The sequence below is a fragment of the Scylla paramamosain genome, chromosome 15, assembly GCF_035594125.1.
Source record: "Scylla paramamosain isolate STU-SP2022 chromosome 15, ASM3559412v1, whole genome shotgun sequence".
NCBI lineage: Eukaryota > Metazoa > Arthropoda > Malacostraca > Decapoda > Portunidae > Scylla > Scylla paramamosain.
The window spans coordinates 20,631,012-20,658,830 of NC_087165.1; the positions used below are offsets into that span (position 1 = coordinate 20,631,012).

At 37.8% G+C, this 27,819-nt stretch overlaps 2 protein-coding genes across 3 annotated transcripts in view; one reads left to right on the forward strand and one right to left on the reverse strand.

Moving 5' to 3' along the window:
- The window catches only part of LOC135107624 (E3 ubiquitin-protein ligase Bre1-like), a 22,255-nt gene extending 9,130 nt beyond the window's left edge, over positions 1-13,125 (forward strand). The window contains 11 exon segments of the mRNA XM_064017683.1: positions 488-745; positions 1,113-1,229; positions 1,418-1,576; positions 2,796-2,962; positions 3,522-3,660; positions 4,074-4,202; positions 5,477-5,689; positions 7,949-8,141; positions 8,257-8,351; positions 9,222-9,350; positions 11,203-13,125. Of these exon segments, the coding sequence (XP_063873753.1) occupies positions 488-745; positions 1,113-1,229; positions 1,418-1,576; positions 2,796-2,962; positions 3,522-3,660; positions 4,074-4,202; positions 5,477-5,689; positions 7,949-8,141; positions 8,257-8,351; positions 9,222-9,350; positions 11,203-11,352 (1,749 nt within the window). The 3' untranslated portion in view covers positions 11,353-13,125.
- On the reverse strand, positions 13,114-26,825 carry LOC135107626 (small ribosomal subunit protein mS22-like). Of its 2 annotated transcripts, XM_064017685.1 has the most exons (8): positions 26,653-26,825; positions 25,494-25,651; positions 23,888-24,052; positions 22,841-22,984; positions 21,003-21,232; positions 20,154-20,259; positions 19,016-19,145; positions 13,114-13,217 (listed from the first exon to the last, which is right to left on the reverse strand). In XM_064017685.1, exons 1-7 carry the CDS (start codon positions 26,786-26,788, stop codon positions 19,023-19,025), a joined length of 1,062 nt encoding a protein of 353 aa, XP_063873755.1. In that variant the 5' UTR covers positions 26,789-26,825; the 3' UTR covers positions 13,114-13,217; positions 19,016-19,022. The 2 variants fall into 2 exon arrangements, with proteins under 2 accessions (XP_063873755.1, XP_063873754.1); XM_064017684.1 differs by lacking the exon at positions 13,114-13,217 and having other exon boundaries at positions 18,726-19,145; positions 26,653-26,824.
- Positions 26,826-27,819: the final 994 nt, after the last annotated feature.

Sequence of the window (27,819 nt, forward strand, 5' to 3'; positions counted from 1 at the left end):
GGAAGGGTGGGAGGAGCTCTGGAATCTCAAGGACATAATAGAGAAACTGTCAAGACAAGTCAAGACAGGATACAGGATCACTCAACAACTAAAATAAAATCCAACCATAATGCCTACATGGGCATCATTGTACATCCCACTGGCGCTTCATGACACCTACGTAGGCATCATTGTACTTAAGTGGGTAAAGCTCTTATTGTCTAAATTTAGATGCCTCCTGTGTGTGTGTGTGTGTGTGTGTGTGTGTGTGTGTGTGTGTGTGTGTGTGTGTGTGTGTGTGTGTGTGTGTGTGTGTGAGTGAGTGAGTGCATTTGATTTACCATGTGTTTTATGTGTGCATACTTGATTTATCATCTGAGTTTTGTTTGGGTTTGTTTCTTTTTTCTATATTTCAGTGTGTATGCCTCACCTCTTCATTTTTTGTCTGTCTTTACACACACACACACACACAGCAACACCTCCATTCAACCTCTCCTTCCTTTCCCAGAGTGAGGAACTAACCATTCAAAAGAAGTTGCGTGCTGAGGTGATCCAGCTGGAGGACATGCAGGCTCAGGTGCGCAAGGAGTATGAGATGTTAAGGATTGAGTTTGAACAGAACCTGGCAGCCAATGAGCAGACAGGACCCATCAATCGAGAGATGCGCCACCTCATCACCTCCCTGCAGAATCACATCACGCAGCTTAAGGGTGAGATCCACCGGTACAAACGCAAATACAAGGAGGCAGCGGCTGAGGGGATCAAGGTGAGTCCATTTCTTTGTTCTTGGCATTATTCAACTTGTCTTCATTTTCTTTATTATATTTCATGTTTTTTGCTTTATTGTGTCTCCTTAATATCATCATTTCATTTAACTTCTTACTTTATGGGATAAAACAGCTTGTGAGTCTCTCCAGATTTTGCAGTTTCTGTAATTATTCATCTGTGGCCAAACCACCATAATTTTCCACTGAATCACACGTACATTTCTGGCTAAGAGTACAGAGGTCTTTCTGTAATTTTGCCTGATCCTTGGCTGAAAAAAAGCTCTTAAGACCCTGGTAAGTTACATTAATTTATTTGGAAAAAAGCACTGAACAATTGACTGATGATACTCTTGCTTACTTGTCCAGCTTAAGAGAGAAGTGGAGGACCTGCACCAGAAGTTGGCAGCCAGACAGAGAAGTGCTAGTGTCAGTGAGCGTCAGGACAGTGTGAGCAGCGACCGTGGTGATGGGAGCAAGGAGCAGGTAGGGAATATTCTACACATAACCTGAAAATAAGGATTACTCCACACTCACAATTGCAGCCTGGGATGTTAATTAAAAAGAGAGCAGAGTTTTTTTTTTTTTTTTTTTTTTTTTTTTTTTTTTTTCTTTTCCCATCTCTCATATCTAGCAGAAGGAATATTTGTTTTCAAATAAGATATTGTTTTCAGATGGTGAAGGAGGAAGGAAGTGAGTCATGTGATTCTTCAGGGCCCCCAACATCTACCCAGCAGTCCTCCACTCCAGCAGGAGGGGGAGGAGCTGGAGGGGAAGACAAGGCATCAGAGGGAGCAGATGTGAAAAAGGAAGAGGGAGATGAGGAAGCGAAGGTCTGTATTCTCAGATGATGCCTTTGTTCCTCTTCCATAACTTAAAACAGGCTCCAGTGAGGGCTATTGAACATGAGAACATAAGATAATAAGGAAAGCTGCAAGAAGCCATCAGACCTACATGTGCCAATCCCTGTATGAAACATATCTATTTATTTCCACCTATCATAAGTTTGTTTAATCTTTTAAAGCTCCCTAATGATTCTGCTCTAACAAGCTGATTACTGAGTCCATTCCATTCATTTACCTCTCTATTTGAGAACCACTTGCTTCCTATTTCTTGTCTTGAACCTAAATTTTTCAAGCTTGAACAAGTTATTTCTTGTTCTATCCTGATTACTAATTCTGAAAATTTTGCTTTCATTCCCCCTTGTTATAGCCCCCTATACCATTTTTATCAGGTCCTCTCTTAACCTATGTTTCTCCAAGGAATGTAAATTTAATAGCTTCAGTCTCTTTTCGTAAGGAATACCCTTTATCTCCTGCACCCTTTTAGGATGAAGGATAATTCTTCTTCACTTATTCACCATGAATTTCCTCCTCTCTTATACTCTTTCAAGCTTTGTTACCAACTGTTAGTCTCCTTTACTTTTCCTCTTCATTTCATGGATATTGTGCAGTTATCTGGAAATGTGAGTTTTGTTAATGGATTTTGGAGTCTCATTGCCATTGCTGATATATATATATATATATATATATATATATATATATATATATATATATATATATATATATATATATATATATATATATATATATATATATATATATATATATATATATATATATATATATATTCAAGGTGTCCCAGGAGGAGAGTTTCATTATGTATGGGATCAGGGCATGTCTAAGTCTTGTGCACAGCTTGTCTCTCTTCTCATCTGTCTCACCCCCTCTTTCATTATTCTTTTCTCATTCGTTCTTACTACTTTCTTCATTTTATATTACATTATCTTGCTGCACACAACAATGTCTGAGTGCTGAACATTCACCCACCATCTACTCTTGCATCCATGCTACATCTATGCAAATTCATTGATCCAAACTTTTAGGCTATGAATAGAATTAAATCTCCCTCTTTTACACTTTACATTGTAGGAAAATGTGAGATAATTATGAATGTGAGCCTTGCTCCACTTTACTTTTTCTTTCAGTATTTCTTCAGTTTGAGGAACAAGAAGATTCCTGGATTGTTTATATTTTTTGTATTTTTAACCAGGATAATGAAGAGGGAGGAGAGAAAAAGGATGATAAGATCAAGAAGGAAGTGAAGAAGGAGGGCAAGGACGGGAAGGAAGGAGGAAGTGGGAAGCAGGGAGGAGCTGCTCCGCCTGCGAAGGACTCAAGAGAGAGTGAAATCATCCGTAACTTAAAGTCTGAACACAAGTATGTAACATCTTTGTTGTTATTGTCTTTTCAGTATATCCTTTTCAACTATAACTTCTATTTTTTTCTCCTCTTGACTTCAATGTGTGGGAAAAAAAAAAAAAAAATATATATATATATATATATATATATATATATATATATATATATATATATATATATATATATATATATATATATATATATATATATATATATATATATATATATATAATTATTTCTTCATTGAGTCCCATTTTGATCTGAGCTTCTTTTTATTTCTCTTGTTTTCTTTGACATCATTTTGTGTGGGGGTGAAAAGAAGTGAATCTCTGGTGATTTTCCAGAACTCAGCCAACTTTTTGGAATTTCTCATAATTTACTTTATAAAAACAGCATATTGAGTTGGTTTTTGTTTCCTGTGTGTGTGTGTGTGTGTGTGTGTGTGTTAGCTAGATTCCTTGGAACAGAATCATCATCTCAACTATATTGTATTCATGATTGTTCTGCTTTGGTGAGGGACCTTACCTAACATGCCTTGTCTGCCTCTTGTCTTAACACTTCGTTGTGTCTCCATCAGGAAGGCTGTGAATGATTATCGGGAGCTAAAGTTGCTGCTGGACATGTACAAGGGTGTTGGTAAGGAGCAGAGGGACAAGGTGCAGCTAATGGCTGCTGAGAAGAAGGCACGGCAGGAGGTGGAGGAGCTCAAGGCACAGGTGAGAGATGCTGCTACTTCTGCTCCTGCTGTTGCTGGGATTATTATTTTTGCCTCAATAATCTCAGCAATAGTTTAGGCATTTATGGGTGTGGTTATGTTTATTATTTTATGCATTATTTTCATAAAGTTAGTTATTATTTGATGTCATAGTATGTCATAAAATTATGTAGTTCAGCAAAACTGCTTGAAGGAACCCTCCTTTTGTTTGTATAATGCTAGCAAAAGATCAGTCACAGTGAATACATTCATGGAATTTTTTAAACATTTTATTCTCACATAATTTAAAAGAATGTATAGGTAACTTATATACTTTTTATGTAACAGTGTTTTATAATTTTTTATCTCAGTAACACCACCACAGCACAGCCTTCAGTATTTGACTCACTCATTCAGTTATGTTTCCCTTATCAGGTCAAAAAGCTGCAGGAAAGCAAACGGGAGGAGAGGAAGAAGCTTGCTGATGAGGAGGCCATCCGGAAGATCAAGCAGTTGGAGGAGTCTGTGCACCAGCTGCAGAGACAGGTGGCTGTGCAGAAGCAGGTCAGGATTAGAGCTGCACTTCTGAATCATAATACTGTGACTAGCTTGTTTGCCACACCTGATAATGTGACACTTAACACTGTACACACACACACACATACAGCTACAGTTTTCCAGCGGAGTAATAAACTAGTGAATGCATTACCAGAGGAGGTGGTGTGTGTAAATGGTAAATTTAAAAAGAAATTATATTTGTAAAATTTAGATGTAATGATCATGATTCGGTCCCGTAAAAATACAAACGCATACAAAAAGTTAAATACACATATGTACACAATTTAGTTTTTACGTTTTACTTATAAGGCATTCAGAACCTTAGTGATAGTTATTGAAAACTGTCAAAGTAGTGATTTTCATAGATCCACATAGTACAGAGGCACCATCATGCACATGGGTTTGAGTCCTGGTCAAGATCTTAGGTCAGTAATTTAGGATAATGGTTCCTCAAATGTCAAAATAAGTTCTTTATTAGGAGGCACCATCCTAGCTCTGAATCACCAGGGGAACCTGCATTTGAATAAAATTTTAAGAAAATACAGAAATGATGTTAGAAGCAGATGATGAAGTGCTTTTAGCCCTAAATATCTTGGCCTCATACTTTGCAACCCTGTAAGCTTGTAAGGTGAGACTAGTGAGAGATCTTTACTAGGGAGGAAATTTGGGAACCTGAGAGGAAGGACAGGATGTATAGAGGGGAAAAAATGACATGGGATAACATACTAGTTTTAGTAATGGTACATGCAAGTGAAATGTGTATGTAGGTAGTGAAGGTCAAAGGTCATGGATTGAGGCATCATTAGTGACATTAGTGAAGAGTGGAGTTAAAGTAGTGAAGGTGTGCATAGATGTTCTATCTAGTAAGGCAGAGGGAATGAGTTGTGGAGTGGCAGAGATGGTGATATACTGTCTGCATGATTGTGTCCTGCTTTTCATCATATATACATGTATGCTGCTCTTTGATAAAAATTTAGGATAACAAACTCGTGGCAAAAAAAAAGAAATTTATTTAATTATTAAGTGAAATAGTTTGTTAAATTTAAATTGACATTCACACACACACACAATCAGATGTAGTGTGTGTTCATGTGTGTGTGGTGATGTGGTGCACAGAATCCAACAGATTAACATGTGATTAAAGTAACATTTGTTAAGTTGAGGATGTCACAAAGCAAGTTAAAAAGCAGTCACAGGTATTTGCATTAAAATGATGATTTTACCACATCACCACAACACAACTTCAAGTGAGTTTTATGTTCTCTGGTGGCCTGCTGAAGAGGGCTCCTCAATACCTGCAGGAGGAAGAAACCTTACTCAATGAGATGGAGGTGACTGGGCAGGCCTTTGAGGACATGCAGGAGCAGAACATCCGCCTCATCCAGCAGCTGCGGGAGAAGGATGACGCCAACTTCAAGCTCATGTCAGAACGGATCAAGTCCAACCAGATCCACCAGCTAGCCAATGAGGAGCGGAATGTACTACAGGAACAGGTAGAGTGGAGAGCAGAACTCAAGAGGGGATAGTGACAGCTCACATGGAGGGAGAGTGAGTGTGTGTTCTCTTTTGATGAGAAAGGCTGAAGACAGTCAGTTTAAGGAGAGGAGTTGATGAGATGAAAAGCTTTTGATTCCACCCTGTGTAGAAGAGCAGTATGAGTGGAACCTCTTGAAGAAGAGGGGATAGTTATCTGGAAGGTTGTGTCGAGTTGATAGATGGAGATATTGAGTTTTTGAGACATTAAACAATACTAAATTTGCTCTGCTCCAATCAGAATCAAATTTTACAGATATCAGAAGTCAGGCATCCTATGGCTTCCCTGCGGGGCCGGATGTCTACAAAAAGATGTGAAAAAGTGCAGGGTGGTATCATCAGCATAGGAGTGGATAGGTCAAGAAGTTTGGTTTACAAGATCATTGATGAATAATAGGAAGAGAGTGAGTGACAGGACAGAACAATGAGGAACACCACTGTTAATAGATTTAGGAGAACAGTGACTGTCTACCACAGTAGCAATAGAATGGTCAGAAAGAAAACTTGAGATGAAGTTACAGAGAGAGAGATAGAAGCTGTAGGAGGGTAGTCAGGTCCACAAGCCTTAGGAAGGTTTAGGCTAGCGAGGGCATGGAAAATGTCATTGCAAGGAATTTTAATTGCATAAAATAGTCAGAAGGTGGAGGAGAGGGAGGAACAAGGTTGAGTTTTTAGTAAAGGTCTGAGTGCAGAGTTCAGTTTCAGAGATAGATGTGATAGCAGTGGTGCCATCTGGTTGAAATAAAGGAGAGAAAGAAGTAGTAGTAGAGTTATTGGAAATGTTTTTGGCTAGATGCCAGAAGTCACAATGGGAGTTAGGTCTTGAAAGAATTGGACACTTTTTATTAATGAAGGAGTTTTGGCTAGTTGAAGAACAGGCTTGGCATGGTTCTGGGCCAGAAATATAAAGAACATGAGATTCTGATGATGGAAGGTTCAAGTATCTTTTGTAGGCCACCTCTTTATCATGTATAGCATGAGAATAGGCTGTGTTAAACCCAGGTTTGTAAGGTTTGAAGTCAAGAATAAGAGTGAGGAATGTACGGCTCCATGCCAGACACTGTCACCTCTGTTATGTGCCTGGCACACAGAGACAGGTCTCTGACACAGAAGAAGTATTCATTCCAAGGAAAATCAGCAAAATACCTCTTCAGGTCACCCCAACTAGCAGAGGTAAAACGCCAGAGGCACCTCCGCTTTAGGGGATCCGGAGGAATTGGAGTGATAGGACAAGATACAGATATGAGATTGTGATTGGAGGAGCCAAATGGAGAAGCTAGGGTGCCAGCATAAGCAGAAGGATCAGAGATTAGGAAAAAGTCAAGGATGTTGGGCATATCTCCAAGACGGTCAGGAATACGAGTAGGATAGCAAAGTTTAAGGCTAGTTCACCAGAATGGTCAGTGAAGGGAGAGGAAAGCCAAAGCTGGTGGTGAACTGAACATTGAAGTCTCCAAGAATAGAGATCTCCATAAAAGAGAGGAGAGACAGAATGTGCTCCACTTTGGAAATTAAGTAGTCAAAGAATTTCTTATGGTCAGAAGTTAGGTGAGAGATATACAGCACAGAGAAATTTAGTTTGAGAGTGACTCTTTAGTCGTAACAAGATGTTGGAAAACTTGAAAGATTCAAGTGCATGGGCACAAGAGCAGTTAAGTCTTTGCACACACAGATGCAACATCCAGCATCTTGCATGTTGTGGCTGTTTCTCTGTAACTATTGGCAGGAGGCCTTAAATGTATGCATCTGGTCTCTTTATAATGTAGAAGACAGCTAGCTGAAAAGGATGATGTGAGGGGACTGGGACATTAATGAAGAGGAAAGTGAGACAATCATGAATAATATTGATGAGAGATTGTGTAGTTTTTACAAGTATGCTTGAGCAACTGATCTTCCTGCAAATGAGGATCTGTCCTGTCTAGAAGCTAAGATGGAATTTAGTTTAGTCTTTGGAAGTATTTGTATGCATTTTCATAGCCACCTTGTCTTGGCCACCAGTCTTTGTAGGAACATCAGCCTGTTACATAGATAGGCTTGAGGAGGGTGGTAGTAAAGCAAGTCAAGAAATTTTTGAGTGAGATGGGCAAGATAGAAAGATGAAATATCATATGCAGGAAGGTGCATGGGATACTGTGTTTTCTTTTTAATTTCTGCTTTCTTCATCCAGAAAATCCCCTTAGTTTTGATCATTTGGTAATCCTTGTTTTCACTCCTGACAGACCAACACACTCACCACACAAGTGGAGGCCCAGAACCAAGTAGTAAGAAAGCTGGAGGAGAAGGAGCGGCTGCTACAGAACAATCTTACCACCGTGGAGAAGGAACTTAGCCTCCGCCAGCAGGCCCTTGAGATGCACAAGCGCAAGGCCATTGAGTCAGCCCAGTCAGCAGCTGACCTTAAGCTGCATTTGGGTTAGTCATGTCAATCTATATCAATGTAAACTCTAATAATTTAAGAGAAAGTAAGGTTCTTGTAGCCAGTTGTGATTGCTTTGTATTTCCATTCTTATTGTTTTGTACTTCACAGAAAAATATCATGCCCAAATGAAGGAGGCACAGCAAGTGGTGGCAGAGAAGACCATGGCACTGGAGCAGGAAGCCTTCAAGTACAGAAGAATCCAGGTAACAATGTTTGGAATGTATTAGTATTACTAAAGTACAATCAGAAGTTTAGCTGCCACACTAACTTTCACTCACTGTGTCATTTTACTGAACTTTAAGTCCTCTGATCTGTTGACAGTCAACGGGTTCTTTGGAGAGACTGTCAGCAGATCAGGCATCTTATGATTGGAGAAAAATGCTTAATACTGTGGAAATGATTGCTCCAGGTTAACTGATTTCTGTCACAACTATACCATTCAGCCCACATGACACTACATTGTCTTGTCACTGGTTCCTGGAGACTTTCAATAATTAACTTCCATCAGTCCTGCCATCCACAAAGTACGAATATTTGGTAGTTGCAATTGGTGCATTTGAGACTTGTTTTTCTCTCAGCTGTAGTTTTAAAGACTTGCAAGAAATAGGTTTGTTGGTATTGAATGCTAAGGGTGGGAGAAGAGGTATCTATGTGTGTGTGTGAATCTGTTTATGTATGCAATAAGATCTGTGGAGCTGTGACATGGATTCCTTGAGTAGGTATTTGCAATCAGTAGGAAGGAAAGGGCTGAGTGCAGCAGGAGACTACAGCTATGGGTTTATATAATCATATAATCATAGACTGGATGGGAGAAATTTTGTTTTAATGGTTAGTCTTATGCTTATTTGATGGATTATGGTATACTTATGATCAGAAGTTGGGTAATCTTTTACACTTACTTTCCTTCTGTAGAGTCTCCCAATATGTCAAGAATGTCCTTAGAAACCCAATGACTAATGGATTTTTAACAGATTGAAAGATTTAAGATATACAGAGAATGATATTATTTGACTTGTGATACACCTTAAAGCTAAAACCCTGCTTGTTGATTTCATTCCTATTCCCTGCCACAGGAGGAAGTAGCCAGCTTGAGACGGAAGGTTGAAAGAGCCAAGAAGTTTGAGATGGTGGATCGAGCAGATGAAGTGTTAATGGAAGAGATCAGGGATTACAAAGATACTCTTACGTGTCCATCTTGCAAGGTATGCGAGTTTCTCCTCCCCATCCTTAGGAGATGGATTATGTTACTGTCTCTTGGATTTCTCTGCAATTAATTCCTTAACTAAATACAGTAAATTCTCATAGTATTATGAACATTGGAGATGAAATTAATGCTTTTAGCCTGTCAAAGAGGTCTTGCTCACTGATCATTGAAAGATAAAAGTAACAAACCTCCTGAACAATAATTGCATATAGTAAACTCGATCCATTTTTCATTGTGTGGTGGAAAGTTGGTAAAACTAGTGACTGCAGAATATGTGTTACTGAGTAGCTCCCCTTATATAATGACATCAGTCCACCATATTTCAATATAATGGCCATGGAGCAAAGTTTTGGTAATAATGAAGTAGCTTTATCTGTTGAAATAGTTGATTATATCATAATATCAAAAGTTTACTGAACATCTTTTCCACCACTTTCGGGTGGAAACCATGCACTACCAGAGTTGACAAGCAGCTATTTCCTACTGCAGTAGGAAATAGTGACAAGTCACTATTTCCTACTGCATCTTACAATAGGAACATTGGCATTAGTGGTGTGGATACTACATTCTGCCAGAAATTTTAATTTCTGATGTGTTTTTGTAGACCATGCATAGTGCTCATATTTGAGTGTTTCTTCATAAAATATTGCATACTGTACAGTCAGTTCCCTACTTGATAAAGCAGTTTTATACTTATATTTCCAACAACATTTCCATGGCAGCGGTGATTGGCTAGAGCTGCCTGTGACAGGTATTTTATGCCCGTTTCCTTTCTCTCCCCCTTCACACCTCCACTTCCCTCCCATATTTACCATTCCCCCTCTCCTATAGCTACACACTCTCTCTCTCTCTCTCTCTCTCTCTCTCTCTCTCTCTCTCTCTCTCTCCAGAAATTAATCCATAGACCCAAGGGAATGATGACCTCTCACCACCCTCGACCTGCTCTACTTGTGATGTCTGAGAGAGAGGGAGGGGGCTTAGATGGAGGAGATAGAGAGGGGGTATGAGAAATGTAGAAACAAGGAGGGAGTGAGAATAAGGAGGTGGAGATGGACTGGGTTAAGAAAGGAGGTGTGGCTTTCCTCTGTCTAGAGAGAGAGAGAGACTCTTTCCTCTCTCTCTCTAGAGAGAGAGAGACACTTTCTTCTCTCTCTAGAGAGAGAGAGACATTCTTTCCTCTCTCTCTCTCTCTAGAGAGAGAGAGACTTTCTCTCTCTCTAGAGAGAGAGAGAAAGAGAGAGACTTTTCTCTAGAGAGAGAGAGAGACTTTCCTCTCTCTCTAGAGAGAGATAGAGACACACTTTCTTCTTTCTCTAGATTCAGTACAATTTTTTGCATCTGGCAGCAAGCTTATAGCAAGATTGAGTATGTAAATATCATGGTTAACCACATGCCAGGAGAAAGCCAGTGGAATGCCAATGTATGAAAGCCTACATGAGAATCTTCTCTTGATAGCATTTCACAGTGCTATTGTGTGTTTCAAGGAAGAGAAAGTGGAGCAGTTTTCAATCCCTTTAAAAGCTGTACTCCCAATAAACACAATGAAGTCCTTCACACTTGCATTGAATATTGATTTTACAAGAATAGTTACAGATAGTGTGTGTTTGTTTCCAGTTTGTCACATTACTGTCACCATGCAGGTATTTTCACTGCATCTTGTGTACATAAACTGTAACCTGCAAACAGTTTTTTATATGAATGCTGGACTCACCAGTTTGGGACCATTGCATAAAGGTTGAATAGCATAAAGGAGTAAATGGTGAGCTTACTGATGTTTTCTGGTTATGGGTATCTTTTAAAGTAGCCCTTTGCCTTGTGACTTCCATAATCAGTATCCATTTCTTTTGCAGGTCAAAAGAAAGGATGCCGTGCTAGTTAAGTGCTTCCATGTATTCTGCTTTGACTGCCTACGGACACGATATGAGACCAGACAGAGGAAGTGTCCCAAGTGTAATGCAGCCTTTGGGGCCAACGACTACCATCGTCTCTACCTCACCTAGACAAGGCGAGGACCTGGGTAGGGTGGGGCGGGGCAGGCCAGGGTGGGGCGGGTTGGGTTACGGTGGACAGAATTAGGGGTTTTAATTGTTGACTTCCACTGGGTGACAATTGTGATTGGCTTTTGTACTACTAGATCTTACTTTTCATGGACAAATGTTTCTCAAAAAATAATAATATCTATTATTTATCTCTTGTTGAACCATTTTTGTTTATCCTTGCAAGAAAATCTTGTCATGGTGTATACATGTGTATTCATCTTGCAGTGAGAGTCGTCCTATTTATCTTTCATTCTTATGGTCATTTCATTCCTTTACTACAACCTCACCAACCTGTTGAGGTGTGCAGCACGTCTTGTTATACCTCAGCCAACCTGTTCAACATAAGCAGTACAGCATTATCAATTCAGTTGTTAATTAATAAGCACCTTTAACACAATCCACTTTGACTGGTGTTGCTCTCATTTTATCGTTCTGATTACACCACATATAGCACTTAATTTTCTTCAGATTAAATTATTGGGCACAATAAAATTTATTACAACATAGTTTGTTGCACAGAGTCTGAACAATTTCAAGACTTGCACCAACCTTTGTTGTTTTGACAGCTCTTCATTTTCATTAAAGATGATGATCATAATAACAAGTTATGAAGTAATTTTTTTTTTCTCACAAATTAAATTAACTAAATTAAATGCGAATCAAAACAGCAGTTATGCAAAAAAGTTACTTGGGACACCTATATAAAACATAATAAGTCAATTGTTCAAGTATTTTATGGATAATTATAAAAAAAAAAGGTATCCTAATCTTCTGTATTTACAGTTGGCCTCAAAGGTAACTGAATTTTACTATCCAGCACACAGTAACATTTAAGATTACTGTTTACTTTGTGCATCATCATCATAATCATCATCATCATCATCATCATCATCACCATCATCATCAGTCCATCACCATGAGATATTCAAGTTCAAGAAGGAACATTCCAGCCAAAGAAATAAATCACCAAGTAAAATGGGCCACATCATCATACTCCCATTCTTTATGTGTGCTAACAACACAGTCTCAAGGTTTGTTTTGTATTCTTTCTCTCTTCTGTATTCTATCTATGGATGATGCTGGGCTGGAGACTGGGATTCAGAGATACAGTGTTGATTTGCATCTTGGAGGCAGTTGGGTTTCTGTGGATGAGTGTTCACTGGCACAGAATTCAGGTCAGCTGTGGGGAGCACTCTGTAGCCTCATCTGGGGCTCTCAGGGATGCTTTAATCCCAATGATACTCCCATTTGACTTTAATTCCTAGACTGCAAAGGCATCCTTAGAATAATAATAATCTATTGGTGCCCTGCTCTTAGTGGACCTGAGTCACTTAATTTGGGTTCAGGGACCTAAGGTTTAGTCCAACTGATCATAAAGCTCCACACGTTGCTATATGGTCAAAACGTAAATTCTTATCATGTGGGCTTGCTGTGATCACAATTATCCATGATTATTTCCCAAGAGTCCTCTTGTGAAGCAATTGCTGTTACCCTATGAAACCCAACCAGTTAAGGATACACTATGTCAGACAAGTGTGTGTGTGTATGAAATAGGATTCTCAGCTTCAACCTCTTGTAGTGATAAAAGCTGTTTACATAATGATGGAGACTGTCAATTACACCATTTTTATATACAAATTGATATTTATAAAAATGTCTATTCAAACTAGAACAATGTAAACCAATGCAGTTTTTTTTAAGTCAATTATAATAAACTGAGTATTTCCGGTGAAACTTATATTTTACTCTCACAAAATGAGGTGAATGGAGAGATGAGAGAGAGAGGGCTGTGAAAGATATGTGTTACAGGATCACCTCCAAGAATCCTGAAAGAGAAACAAGTTCATGGATATAAAGAAATTGAGCAATAGTATTCTGTTGCCAATAACAACATATGGATCAGACACATGGAAGTTGAATAGGGCAGTGCTGCAAAAATTAGTTACCTGAGAGGGATATATGGAATGATCACCTGTGCAATCACTGTAAACTTGTAAAGGAATGGAATGGATGAAAAAAACTGAGATGGTATGGCCATATTGACAGTATGAAGTGTGAAGTGTTTGTAAGGAAGAGGTGAATGAAATTGAAGGTTTTAATAAGGAGAGGAAGGCTACTTGGAAAGTGGAAGTATCCATTATGTAAGATTAACATCTCAATGAATGATACCCACAAAGATTTCTCTACTCTGCAGGGATCCATTCTTTGTGAAGTATTGGTTAACTATTAGCTCTCATTTAAGCAAATAATTTTTGACTGCCCCACAATGTATCTATATAGCTAGGTGAGATCCTATTTTAAACGAGGTATCCCAGACAAGACAACACACCTGGCCTCATAAGTAATGAAAACAGAAGAGAGTTCAAAGGATACAAAGTCCTCATGCTCCATCCCTTACAGCTGGCTCTTACACACAGTGAATAGTGACAGTATTCTTTCAACTTGGCTATGGACTATGTAGGCAGGTTGTCTATCCTATCACAGAACCTTGAAACTGGTGATATAAAAGTGGTATAAATTCAAAAATTAATTAGTAAACTTATAAGTACCTTAGTACAGCAAAACCTTCATTAGTTATCATTCAGAATTCCACACAAGTAGGCAAAACAATAAAATATATATTTTAAATAAAAAAAAGGGCAAAAAAGGTGATTTCTGCAATTTTTTGGGTCAGTACCATGATGACTAAATCACATCAAAGCTAAAACAAACTTGGCATAACCTAGGTAGTAATAATTACAGCATAGCTTATGACATGGTGATACGAAGGGCTGCTGCTGGTTCTGGTTGAGTCTGGAGGTTTAGCATTTGCAATGCCACCTTCCTCATGTGGTCTTGTAAAAATTCTTATTTATTTTTTATTATTATTTTTTTCTACATGCTTTGTTTCTTTCAAATATCACTCACTTTTCCTAGTACTTTTTCTCTCTATTCTTGCTAAAACTATATAGCATTTCTTTGTTTCAGTGTTGGTGTTGTCAATCTTTATATATATATATATATATATATATATATATATATATATATATATATATATATATATATATATATATATATATATATATATCATTGTAATTGATATATTTAACTTCTGGTCTTCATCTATTCCCTTATCCTTGTTATCAGTCTTTTACCTGTAACAGCTTGGTTCAAGAGAAAGGGAACGGACTGATAACAAGGATAATGGAAAAGAGGAAGACCATACAGTTTTTGGAAGGAGAGAGAAAAAGTGAAAGGAAAATTAAATTACATTTGAGAGAAACAAGACATCAGATCAGACTGTAAAAAGAAACTAAATAAGTCTGGATTAGGGAGGTATCACTGCAAAAGCTAAATCTCCCAAACTTCAACCAGAACCAAAACCAGCAGCCTTTCTTAGCATCATATCTTCAGAACAAGATGCAAGGGAAGGCTCTAGAGGTTGAAAGGAAATGAAACTGAAGACCCCAAGACTGCAGGAGGGGTTTGCGAGAGTTTTTAGTGGTATTTCACAAGTCAGAATTTCAATAAGTCAACAAAGGCTGAGGTGTTTTATTCCTCAGGGTGTGGCACAGACTTTCTAGTCTCTTGCAACAAATATATATGCTTATATACACACACACACACACACACACACACACACACACACACACACACACAAAGCCTTCTATTCCTGCCAAGTTGCAGTCAAAACTCAGCTCTGTCCCATACTTGCTCACTGGAAGATGAACAGGGGACTACAGTGTTAAGTAAGACAAACAGAAATTGTCTCCACACATCCTGGGATTCAAACTCAGGCTCTCTCAGACATGAGGCAAGCACACTTCCTTTCACCAAACCAGGCTGCTCCATTCAAATCTTAACATCAAGTAAAACCAGCAGCTATCATTTGTAATGCACAAGTTCCTCCTGCAGTAGGTCCCAGACTGAAATTGATTGATTTTACTATCACACAGGGAGAAATCTCTATGATGGACTCTGGTATTTACTTCACACAGTCATACATCAAAGCCCATTTCTGCACCATTATTTAGGTCATCCAAGTTCAGTTACTTGACATGAAGTTCTCAGATCAAGAGTATAGCATGTGATGCAACCAAGATTTGTGTGAATTAAGTTGTATGTTTCATCAAAAATGTAAAATAGTTTGTTACACGAGGGAAACTTCAAAGAACTAAGTCTATGTACATTTAGGATGCACACCTGTCTGTTCAAGACCCTCAAAGTACAATATGTATGTTGAATGCATTGCTGTATTAATATTTAACTGCCCTATAGAACTTGGCCCATCTGTGATGAGGTAACCACAACACTTTTTGGAGGGATTCTAACTTTTAAATGTAAGTAGCCAAAATGATATTGCTATATAATTATGTTTCAGATTAAGGATTCTGTGGGAAAAAAAATCACAAATCAATTATTTTAACATAGATCTTAAATGAGTATAAAAAATTTAGTGTAAGAAAATTACCCACAGATCAGAAGACTTAGGGTCAAGAGAAAGCACTTAATAGAGTGGGTACGAGTATGAAAAGTTAATCAACTGATGGCTGCAACTTAAAAGCAGGTATCATTTTTTTTTTTTTTTTAAGATATAAAAATCATATGATCAAAATATGGATGGTACCACTTGATCTGGATCCATTTTCAAGTGAAAGTCAAGTGAGATTTTCAAAAATGATTTCATGAGTAGATAATAGTCACTACTGTTCAAGAAGGAAAACAACTCATGAAAACCAAACTAATGATTTCTAGCTTTTGAAAATACTAGTCTTAATGAAGTCCCAGTGCATTTAATAATGCAAGCCCTTGTTTGCCTAACCAGACTTAATTAACATTCTGTCCATTACATGTTTTGCATGGCTCAGATAATAGGACTGGTAGGACTTTTATTGTAGCAAAGTACCTGATGTATTATTTTTTTTACCTGTATATATCATACAGAGGAGATGAGCCAGGGTGGTAGCAAATGTGCTTAATGTTATGTGCTATTAGTTGTTGATACATAACTGTGTGTTGTGTGAGTGTTGAAAGGTAATTGTGAAGTGGGAGGAGGATTATACTGGTTAGTGCTAAAGTAATTGACCAAGGCATTGCTGAACACTGTGTGAGTGGGACATGACAGCATAGGCTGAGTACACTAACAAATGTATAGCTATGTCCGTATTCTTTTCAATTTTGACATCTTATCTTGACTACTTGACATGGACAAGTTTAACATGGACAATAGTAGCCAAGGGTGCTTTGATATCCTTTTTTTTTTTTTTTTTTTTTTTTGGTGCCTTGACATCAATGGTAAAAACACCCATAAGGACCCAACTAATCATCTCTGTGGCCTTTGAAAATGGTCATTATGAGAACCAAGACTTTTAAAATCTGGACCATAATTGCATGACATATGGTGCTCTCATACTATTTTTAGTTTTTCCTCTAAAGCTGGCACATCATCCTCTCAGACCCAATAAGTGTTTTTGTGTGAAAGGTTATGTAGTGAAAGGAATTGTTCAAAATAAGTAGTGTCTGGTTTTTCTTTATAAATACCAGTAGTAATTACTGATAATAGCTTGTAAGGATGAGTAGGTGCCAAGCATTCCACTGATTGAATGACTTATTTTCCAGTGCTGACTGGTGTTTAGTATTATTAATTTATCACCAATGTTAACAATACATTAAGATAAGGAGTGTTTTTATATACATCTATGTGTGTGTGTGTGTGTGTGTGTGTGTGTGTGTGTGTGTGAGAGAGAGAGAGAGAGAGAGAGAGAGAGAGAGAGAGAGAGAGAGAGAGAGAGAGAGAGAGAGAGAGAGAGAGAGAGAGAGAGAGAGAGAGAGAGAGAGAGAGAGTCTAAGTGTGTGTCATGTGGGTAATACTTTCCCCAAGTTCTGTAATGCAGCATTTTCTGCCTTCACATTGCCATGTTTAAGCTTGACTATGAGCTTGTATGATCATATATTTTATAATGAATTCAATGTTATTTATTAATGCAATAGAGAAGCCACAGATGTCTTTGTTAACAAGATGCATGATTCTCAGTAAGGTAATGAGGTAATGGGAACGGTTTGTCTCTTTCCAAATGTTACAAAGTTGTACTGTAATGTAATGTTCAAAGTTACTGGTTTGGAACATACTCTATAAACTGATGTGCAGATGGCCCATGCATTTGGTGGGCCATGCATTTGGTGGCTCAATGGTGCCAAGAATCTTGCCATACATGTGCATGTACCAGTCATCCTTTTTTATAAATTTTCAGAAAACCATACCCTGCATGAAAGTGATTATTTTTCTTTTACAGAATTTTCATGTTTTGAATGACTTTAATAACTATTTTTCTTCCAAATGGCTAAAATTGTCAAGGAAACTTCTTAATTAAAACCTAACAACACCTGCACAAGGCATGACACACTGAGAATGCAACTTACTGAAATACCACCACCCAGTTTGATTCTTGTGGCCTCAAACCTCAACTTTCCAAATTGATCATTATAGGATATCTAGGGATGAATATGGACAAAACAACACTGGCCTATGATGTATGGGCAAGGCAAGTGTTGGTACAGTTACTGAGGCTGTGAGATGAAACCACTGGGGACAGTCATGAACAACAGTAACAAACTGGACTGACTGGTGTTTAGTATTTTCCCTCAATTTTAACAAAGTCCTCTGATCTGCTAAGACTTATCACTTGCCAGGCTTTGTAAGGAGACTTGCCCATACATATGGATATAATGTTGAGAGAAAACAGTAAATACAGTGAAAGTGAGTACATTACCTGATTTCTGAACATTACTACTATCTCTACCCACTGCCTCATCTATTTACTTATTCTCCCTACCATCTCACCACTCCATTTTTTCCTCTAACTGATTAACAATTTAGTAATAATTCACGTCACCTTCTCATCATTCTCCACTGCCTCACTGTCACCATATTCATAATGCTCTAAAGTGCCACACCATCAATCAGTACAACTGTACACATAATAGTAGAGGAACATCACAGCAACAAGTACAACATTTGTCACTGCTGAAAGGCATACTTTTTTGTAATAGATCAATTTGTTTTGTTTTTTCATGAAAACATTGCTTGAAACACAACTTATGACTACGAAAGCCATAGAGATTCATAGGCCGTCCAAATCCCATTGGGGAAAAAAATGGATATTAAACAAAGTGATGGTGATAAAAGCATCTTGCATTATTCTCGCACTTTAACACAAGACTACCTTTCTTTGATTCAAACTATATTCATGAAACTTGCAACAAAGTTGCTCCACAAGAAATTCTGCTGTCCAATGGCATTGCAAAAATTTGACCAAAATTGGTCAACAACGCCATGTGGTAATTATGCACGGTCATCTTATCATCAGTTTATTTACAGTCTTGCTTTGCACATTACAAAATTAAAATGTTAACAGTTTTCTTAACTAACCTAGTCAGCAAGAGTTAACATTTTAAGACATGTAAACTTAATATTAATGATGCTAGGCAGGAAGTTTCAAACAGCCTACCATGTGAAATGTATAATTCTGTACTGAAAAGTTTTTTCATATGTTGAAAACTGTGACTTAATAAAATCTCCACCACATTAAACAAAGTATAACTGTGTCCCCTATCAGTGCATCAGTCCCCAGCACTAAAGATTTACCTGCTGCCTATAATCCATGGGCCGCCTTGACATCTTCCTGGCACTGGTGCCGCTGCTGTACTATTTCCTGGTAGGCCTGAATGGCCAGCTGCAGCTTCGCCCGCTGGAGGGAGTCCTGTTCCATGTATGCCTAAAAGCAGAAGAGTGTCATAATCTTTGAGCTTCATTCCCCTCTATGGACCTTACAAAACAATGAAAAGCCAAAACACAAGAGGAGACTATGGTAGCCTTGTGCCTATATAGGTTTCTGGGATGATAAATGTGTTCACAGTGAATAATACACTTAAATCTCCAATTATAACTGCAAATATTATTACTCATATGTTTAATTTAAATTTTCTTCCTTCATATATATATATATATATATATATATATATATATATATATATATATATATATATATATATATATATATATATATATATATATATATATATATATATATACACAGTGAAAGCTCAGTTAATTTGTTCCTGAATATCATTCAGCAGCCAAGATGGCTGCTTCACAACATCTCCAGTCCACAAATTTTTTTATCCAGTAAGGATGTATTGGATGAACTTAGTGACACAGAACTCATCAGCAGATACTGTTTAGACCATCCAGGTATTCTCTTTGTCACCGATCTAGTGAGGGAAGCCTTACAGAAGGACACAGAGAGGAGCTACCCACTTATCACCAAAATGAAGGTGATCATAACAATTAAACATCTTGCTGCTAGGAAAAGCTACTGGAAAAATGCAGTTATGCAGTACTGATGCTGTTGGGGGTCATTAAGAGAGCCACAGGTTACTCAGGATGAAATCATGGGACACTCCATAATAGCCTGTATAGTGAAGACCAGGGCAGTCTTTAATCTGGGGATTGCTCAAGGATATTTTTGCAGCAAGAGATGAACACAGACAACAACAGTCTCATTTTGTAATTTTGGGTAGTTTCTTAACCCTATTATTGCAGGACAATTTTTTTTTCTATAATCATGACTTTTGGACACATTTCTACACTATCATCTCTTAAATATCTCTGTAGTGCAAAAAAATCTCTATTCTAAGCAAATATTTCTGCAGTGCTCCTAATGTAAACAAGTATATCCACTGCAGTGCAGTGTACCACAAAGTGACTTTTCGTTGAGGCTCACCTTAATTGTTTCCAAGGGCAGACTGAGATCCACATGATGGCCAGCAGATTTGCTGTCTGGATGAATGAGGTAGTAGAGGCGCACAATGTCTGCACCTTCTGACAACCTGTGGTGTCAAGTGTGCATCATTATGACATGAATAAAGGAACATTAAAAAATGATATTTTCTTTACCACTATCATAATTTCTTTTTGAAAGTTAGATTAAGTAGACACTGAATAAGAAAAAATATGAGTGGAAAAATAAGTATACAAGTAAATTAATAAATTAAGATAGTGAAATTCTCAGCACTTAAATAGGCAAAAATATAAAAACCTCTAAATTGGGAAGGAGGGAAACAAAGTCTGGATGTAAGTCTTATCTAGTGTGGCTGTGAGAGGAGAGGTATGTTCTGTACTCACATGTGCTGGCCAAGTGTAATGAGTAAATATGTTATAATGAGCAAACATATAAATTTTCTTATTCCATATGAGATAGCAGTAGACTGGGCATAGTGACAAACAGTGTGCAGGCTACAATAAGGGTAAGAGTAAAATATAAAATTATATGAAGTGTAATGCAGAATGTGATGAATGTGCAGCAGTGGTATGGGCTATTCAAGAGGTGGGAAGAGAGTCATATACTCAAAACATCAAAGTTGGAAGGAGATGGAAGGAGACCATTAGGAAGACTGAAGTAAATCTCAAGACCATGAGAAGGATGATCATCAAAGAAGAGACTGTTATAACTGCAAAAAATGTATGACACTCATTAGTTGTCCAACTCCATAAGGGATAATAAGGATATCAAAGGAAATGATGACAAAATGTAGTGAGGCTGTAGGAGGGAAGAAATGTGCCCTGCACTCACATCTCCTGCTGGATGAGTGTAGTGAGCAAATTGTCAATTTTCTTGTTCCATGTGAGATAGAAGCAGAGTGGGCCATAGTGACGAGTGGAGTGCAGGATCTGGTAGCAGCGCCGTGCCTCCAATGTCTCATACACTCGTCCCGTCACCCGCTGGTACTCAGGGTCGTCTGGTTCAAACTGTGCACAGGCCAGGTCCAGGACAAACTCGTACTCCTCCCTGTCCAGCACATTCTGCATGGGAGTGTAATCATCATTAGTATCATTATCAACATCAACCTCAGTGATTCCTCAATGATTCCACCTAAACAACAAAAGCATCCACCAATTTTACCCATTCAACTCTATTGGTTGCTCATCCCAACAACAGTTCTTATTTCATCTTTCCATCCATGAAATACAGAATTTGCAAGAAAATGTATCACTGAAAAATTATGGTTAACTATAACATCACAGGAGGTGAAACCAAGAGTCAAGTCATTCTCCACCATCTCTCTCTCTCTCTCTCTCTCTCTCTGCTTTTGTAGTTCAACTTTTCTTTTGCAATCTGTTCATTTTCTTATTTCATGAAATACAAAAGCTACACATTACATGCAGCATTAAAAATATTCCTCAAGTAGGTTAATTATTTAGTACCTAACTAATTTGTAACAATACTGCATCCAGAACACATTAACTAAACATTTTTTAACTCTTTCAGCACTATACAACTTTTCTTATAATCAAGTATGACATTTTAGGCATTTATTTTTGCACATTTTATATAATTTTGTAGCCCAGAAAAATCAACATTAATCTTTTATTCTCTTTTCATTATGAGTTAAAAAAAAAATTTTTTTTTTACACTTCCCTGAGTGTTGGCCAAGGATGATCACAGAAGTAATACTGATAAGATTCTGTTCCATGGGAAAGAAGCTGCCTTGTGTATGCAGCAACTGGTCTTTTGCAGTTTCCATATTTCCTGATGTTATTGCAATCCTCTTAAAGGTTCATGATTTTGTTAAAAAGGTGTGGTCATAAGTCAGGTGCCCTGCATTCAATTCTGTTGTGAATTGCACCTTCCCAATCTCAAAGTCCTCTGATTTGCTGGCAATCTTACAAAAATCTGACAATTAACAAATTCTTAGCAGAATGAAGGACTTCACACTGAAAAAGCGTATTAATTGAATGAAAAAGAGTGGGATATGTTATTTGTCTATTATCCATGAGTATACCTGATTAACTTCTACCAATATTATTCTCCCATATGTGGTGATAAAAAAATAAAGAGATGAATACTGACAGGTAATAAAGGGAACTACCACTGTGAGTCTAGCACCACTGTACCTTAATAAGTATCACGGTTTTACTAAGTGATTTGAGGTGTGAGAACAAGTAAAGTCACTCCAGGTGAGCAGCCAGACAGGCAAGTGTGGCGGCCAATTAAAATGCAAGTATACCTTTTGGTTCAGGCATTCTGTACACTGAATTGTATTGTATTTTCTTATGTTATGCATGCATGTTTTGCTTATTGATCTAACAATTATGACTGCTGCAGAGTGCTCCGGGTTTTGTGTTAATTAAAGCCTATACAAGGGGCGAGATGTGTTCCACTATTATATTAAAGCCTATACAAGGGGCGAGATGTGTTCCACTATTATATCACCATTATAACTTAAAACATCAAGTAAATATGTTTCTCAAGTTAAAAACAAATCTCACCATGTCTACATCAAAACAGTAACTAAACAAGGTTTCTTAAAAGTCATAAATTATATGAACATAATCAGTAGTTGTATTGGATCGTGACTTCTACATAGTCATTCTCCACCTTTTCCTCCTCCTCCTCTTTCACCTCCTCACCTTCAGATTCTCCTCTTCAAAAACTCTGTGAGATCTTATCTTGCGGCCAGGTTGTGGATTGTAGATCTGGTTCATCCTGTCCCTCTCCTCCCATGATGCCTGCCGCAAGGTGCCATCAGCATCCCTCACCACTATGAATCTTTTCTGAGGGTTTTAAGAAGATGCATTTCTAAGTCAGTGAAATGAAGATTATGTTGGATTGATGATGGAATGGAGATGAGAAGAGGCTAAGACTCATCCACATATCATGCACCTCACTATTCATGTCATAATAAGAAATATAAGTCAGTCTGCTCATATTGACATAACAAAATGTGAAGTATAATCTGTTCAAAGTAAATGGGAAACTTGGAAAATCTTAAACAACTGATCTAAGGCAGAGGAGGAAAGTCATGTAGTAATCAACACATGGAAGCCCCACAACCTTGTTTGAGCATGGAATGCACCTTACTGCTTCATCAGTACTGTGCTGGGCTTTTCATGCTTGGGTCTCAAGTTTGATCCCTGAAATAGCATCTTTCTTTTAAAGCTGAGATTTATTAGAGCTTCCAGATTGATTGCTCATCATTTCAATATATTAAATGTGTTCTGGTTGTGCTTTGGTTTGAGGCTACATAAGCAGGATGCACTGGTTTGATGCAACACACTGATACCACACGAAGTCATGATATGGTTTGAATTGTTCCAAATTAGTTTTTTTTTCTCAGAATGAAGAATTAAAAAATCAGATTTGGCCTCACAATGCCTCATATATGAATGGAATGATCTGAAAATAATAGTCATGATCAAAAGTCAAGAAACATTCTACACTCACTTCCACTTTCCCCTCAAATTTAAGTCCTCTAGTCTGCCAACAATCTTCTAACAAAACAAAAGAATTGATAGACTGTTGGACTTGTGACAGGAAAAATACTAAATGTGAAAGTGAGTGAAGAATGTTACTTAGCTTTTGTCTACAACTATACTACTATAAAGTCAGGTCTGTGTGTATATCACATATGACATGCAGCCTTCCCTCTACCATTACACACAATGGCATAAACTCACTCTGTCCGTCACACCATAAGTGATGTCGGTGAAGATATACCTGCAGGTGTCAAACCCAACGAGCGCTGGGTCCCTGGACAACACATCCAGGATTGGTTCCCGTTGCTTCACAACTGGTGGCATCTGCAGGAGGGTCTCAGCCTTCTTCTCCATCTCCTCCCTGAGCTGACACAGAAGTAATGATGTAAGCCTCAAATCATTCATACATACCATGGCATAAAGCTTCAAGCTGTGCACTAAAAATACAAGCAAAACTCTTAAATGACATGCATGCAAGAGAACCTTAACCTTGGGGAGAGAGGCTGTGATAACTTTGATGAGCAGCCATGTGAAATCAAATCTAATTCCTGTCAGAGAAAGGTGTCCAGGGGAGATAACCTTTTGTTCCAAACACCTGAAACCATCTAACCCAGTAGAAGAAAATCATGTTAAATGAGCTGATGATGATAATGATAGCCCCAGTCTCTCAGAGAGAACAGGAAGAAAGGAGATGGAGAAGATATACAAAAGTAAGGTGGGTGCTGCAAGTCCAAAAGAAGAGCCTCTTATAGATGGAGTGTGCAAGAACTGCAGTGTACTGACAGAAACTAATACAAACTTGAGGGAATTAAAAGTATTAATCCATAAATTAACTAAATTGTAGCTATCCGAGTTACAATTATCATTCCTTGCTCAATACTTCACTCTGACTGACACATTAATAAACTGAATAATAATAATAATAATAATAATAATAATAATAATAATAATAATAATTAATTTGTAATAATTACATTACAAAAATCATAAACTGAACATATTACACATCAGTTGCAAATGCACCACTGAACTTTCTGGTAATACTAAATGGTAAAATCATAATACTGCTGAATTCTATTTGTGCTGAACAGGTATTAAAATATGAATAGATTGTAGACGTCAGTAAACAAAACTTTCCGATTTCATGGGTTTCTTTATTTAAAACTTCCTAACCTGTAAACTGGATTTTGAAAGTACTGGTGCACAATCTGCATGAAACAGTGCACCACAGGATGAAATTTATGGAAATATTAGTGTCCAGCATACCACATATTGGTATGCCTGATGTCAGGTGCCATATAATGACTCCTACAGACTATCACTTGTTAATTAAAGGATATTTATCCTGTAGATATGGAGACAAGCCAAGGATGAAAGCATTCATAATCATTATCCTCATCATTGTAATAATTCCATTACTGTTTTTCCTTATGAGGTTAGATGGCTCAAGTCTCTCTCTCTCTCTCTCTCTCTCTCTAGATGATTTCTAATGTTCATCCTTCTCATGTCTGAAGAGAACCTTTCCAGGTCTTCTCTTCCCCCTGGCCTCCTTCTAAAGACAAATGCAAAGAAAAACAATGCCTGCTGTTAGATGTTACAAAGACCAACTAATCTTGGTGCGGACTTTTCAAGCCAGCCACATCAAGCTATACTAACCTTCCCACACACATACATACTAAATATCACTACTACTAAAGTTAAATACCATTGAATCACCATCACAACACTCACTAAAAGCTTCATGTAAAGACTATGTTACCTTGAAAACATTGTCAATCTACAAAAATGAATGACAATTGTCTCTTACCTCACCAAGTTCTTCATCTGTCAGGAACTCATATTTAGGAGGACTTAGCCTTTTTTCATCATATCTGCGCCTAAATATCTTGTCATAGTTTCTACCTGTGACTCTCTTGAGGATTTCTTGGACATTTGGATCAAAGAAGAGTGGGGCTGGATCACGCTCTGTGGATGCAAGGCATTCATTAATGCTTTATTGTAATGCCTAGTGCCTTGAAGCATTGAGAAATTTAACTAATGTGTAAATTAACCAAGAGAGAGAATAAACATAGTTCATAAAGTGAAATCTACTTATATATAACACATAAGATGGAAACTAACACAGCAATAGTGGAACTGATAGAGTAACAGGAGAATTGATAGAGATATAGTAAAAGTTCTATTTAATTTACAAAATTCAATTTTGTGGAAATCTCTTTTTAGTGACCTCAAGATCACCAGAATGAAAGGTTTTGATTTTGTGAGCAAAGTGAGGAAGTTATCCTACAACCTTAATCCTAATTTAGATATGTAAATATTAACTTTGGGAGATGAGACTAAGGTTATCTCTGTTTTATCCCAGAATTTTGATACGTTCGCAAAGGCTGAGCTCCAATTAGGTCAACTTATGGAGGTTTTACTATACATCACATATACAAGTTGGGGAAAAATTAGAAAATTAAATTTCCAGATGGTTGGAGATAGGTCATTAACCTCCACTGAGCTGTGTGGTAGGCAGTCAAATAAACTTGTTGCTGACTAGGTGGCCAGTAGGATATAGGTCAGGTTTAGATTCACAAGAAACGGGAGTCATGATCTAATTGACAAAAACAAAAAAAAAAAAATGTAAACTGGGAAAATTTGTGATTTTAACTCAAAGGCTTGAATTGGATACCACTGGCCTGGGATGAATAACACTGGCCTAGGATGGATAACACTGGCCTAGGATGAATAATATTGGTCTATGGATACCACTGGCCTGGGATGGATAACACTGGCCTAGGATGGATAACACTGGCCTGGGATGGATAACACTGGCCTGGGATGGATAACACTGGCCTGGGATGGATAACACTGGCCTTGGATGGATAACACTGGCCTTAGATGGACCACATAACACAACGTGAAGGCAGGACACCACAACAAGTTTAATTTCATAACATAACACCCCCACCAAGAATAGTTACCATCATATTTGCTTGGAATTGTAGTGCACGCCCTCGCCAGACGCGGTACAGCGGCCACACGTGCAGCTGGTGAGGTGACGGCGGTCCATGCGAGCCTCAAACCGGCAGAGGCAGCCGCCTTCACCGCCTCCATCATGATTCCTGGCGAGTGACGACTACTGGGCCTGGCGCGACGCCTGTTTGCTTCCACTTTACGGGCCACTAATCTCTTTGCCTACTTTGCTCGTTACACTGGAATAATGGTAATAATTATGATAAGAAGTTAAGTACACAATTAGCAGGTTTATTTTATACGTGACGGTCCCTTTATAACACATACTTTTATCCACGCATCGTCCCTATACATCAAATAAGCTCCAATAACTTGGTACTAACAACATGATTACTGCGTCTATTCTGTATAGAGTCATAATGAATTCTTCATATAATATTTTATGCATTGTATAAAAACACTTAGTTTAGATTGGGTTATTGTCTATTAAAGACATTAGCACACGTTCGTACTTTTAAGACAAAATATCAAATCATTATTCATTGTTGGATGTATGACACCGCAAATGTTCTGCCTCTGTTTAAGGGCGTTATCAGATTCTCCTACATATAACCACCGATCCATAAGCCTGATCTCAGTATATTCAAAAGTGCCCGAAAGAACTACTACCTCTCAACTGCAAAATTATTATGTCGGCAAAATAAATAAATAAATAAATAAATAAATAAATAAATAAAACTTGTTGCTGATTACTTGATCGTCTGTGAGTAGATGTATGGGCGCTAGTACACTTTCTATTGAAGGCTATTGCATGGAGACAAGAAAATGTTTCTATTGCTGCTATTGAATTGCGTTCAAAATCTACTGGCATCCATGCCACCCTGGTCGTTGATGAGGGACTGCTTCCTAATATTGTTCCACACCGTAAATCTGGTTGTGGATGACCTAGATAGACCACAAAAGCTACAGACAAACTGGTGAAGAGAGTAGTTTGGAAGAATCCACCAGTTGCTGCCACAACACTTCTGCAAAACCACCCAAGCCTGCTGAAAGATGTACCCATGTGCACCATATATCATTTACAAAATGACTTGAAAGTTCCTTCATTTCAAGCTGCTACAAAAACGCTGCTTACAGAAAAAAAAAATGCAGAAAAATGGATTTACTTAGCTAAA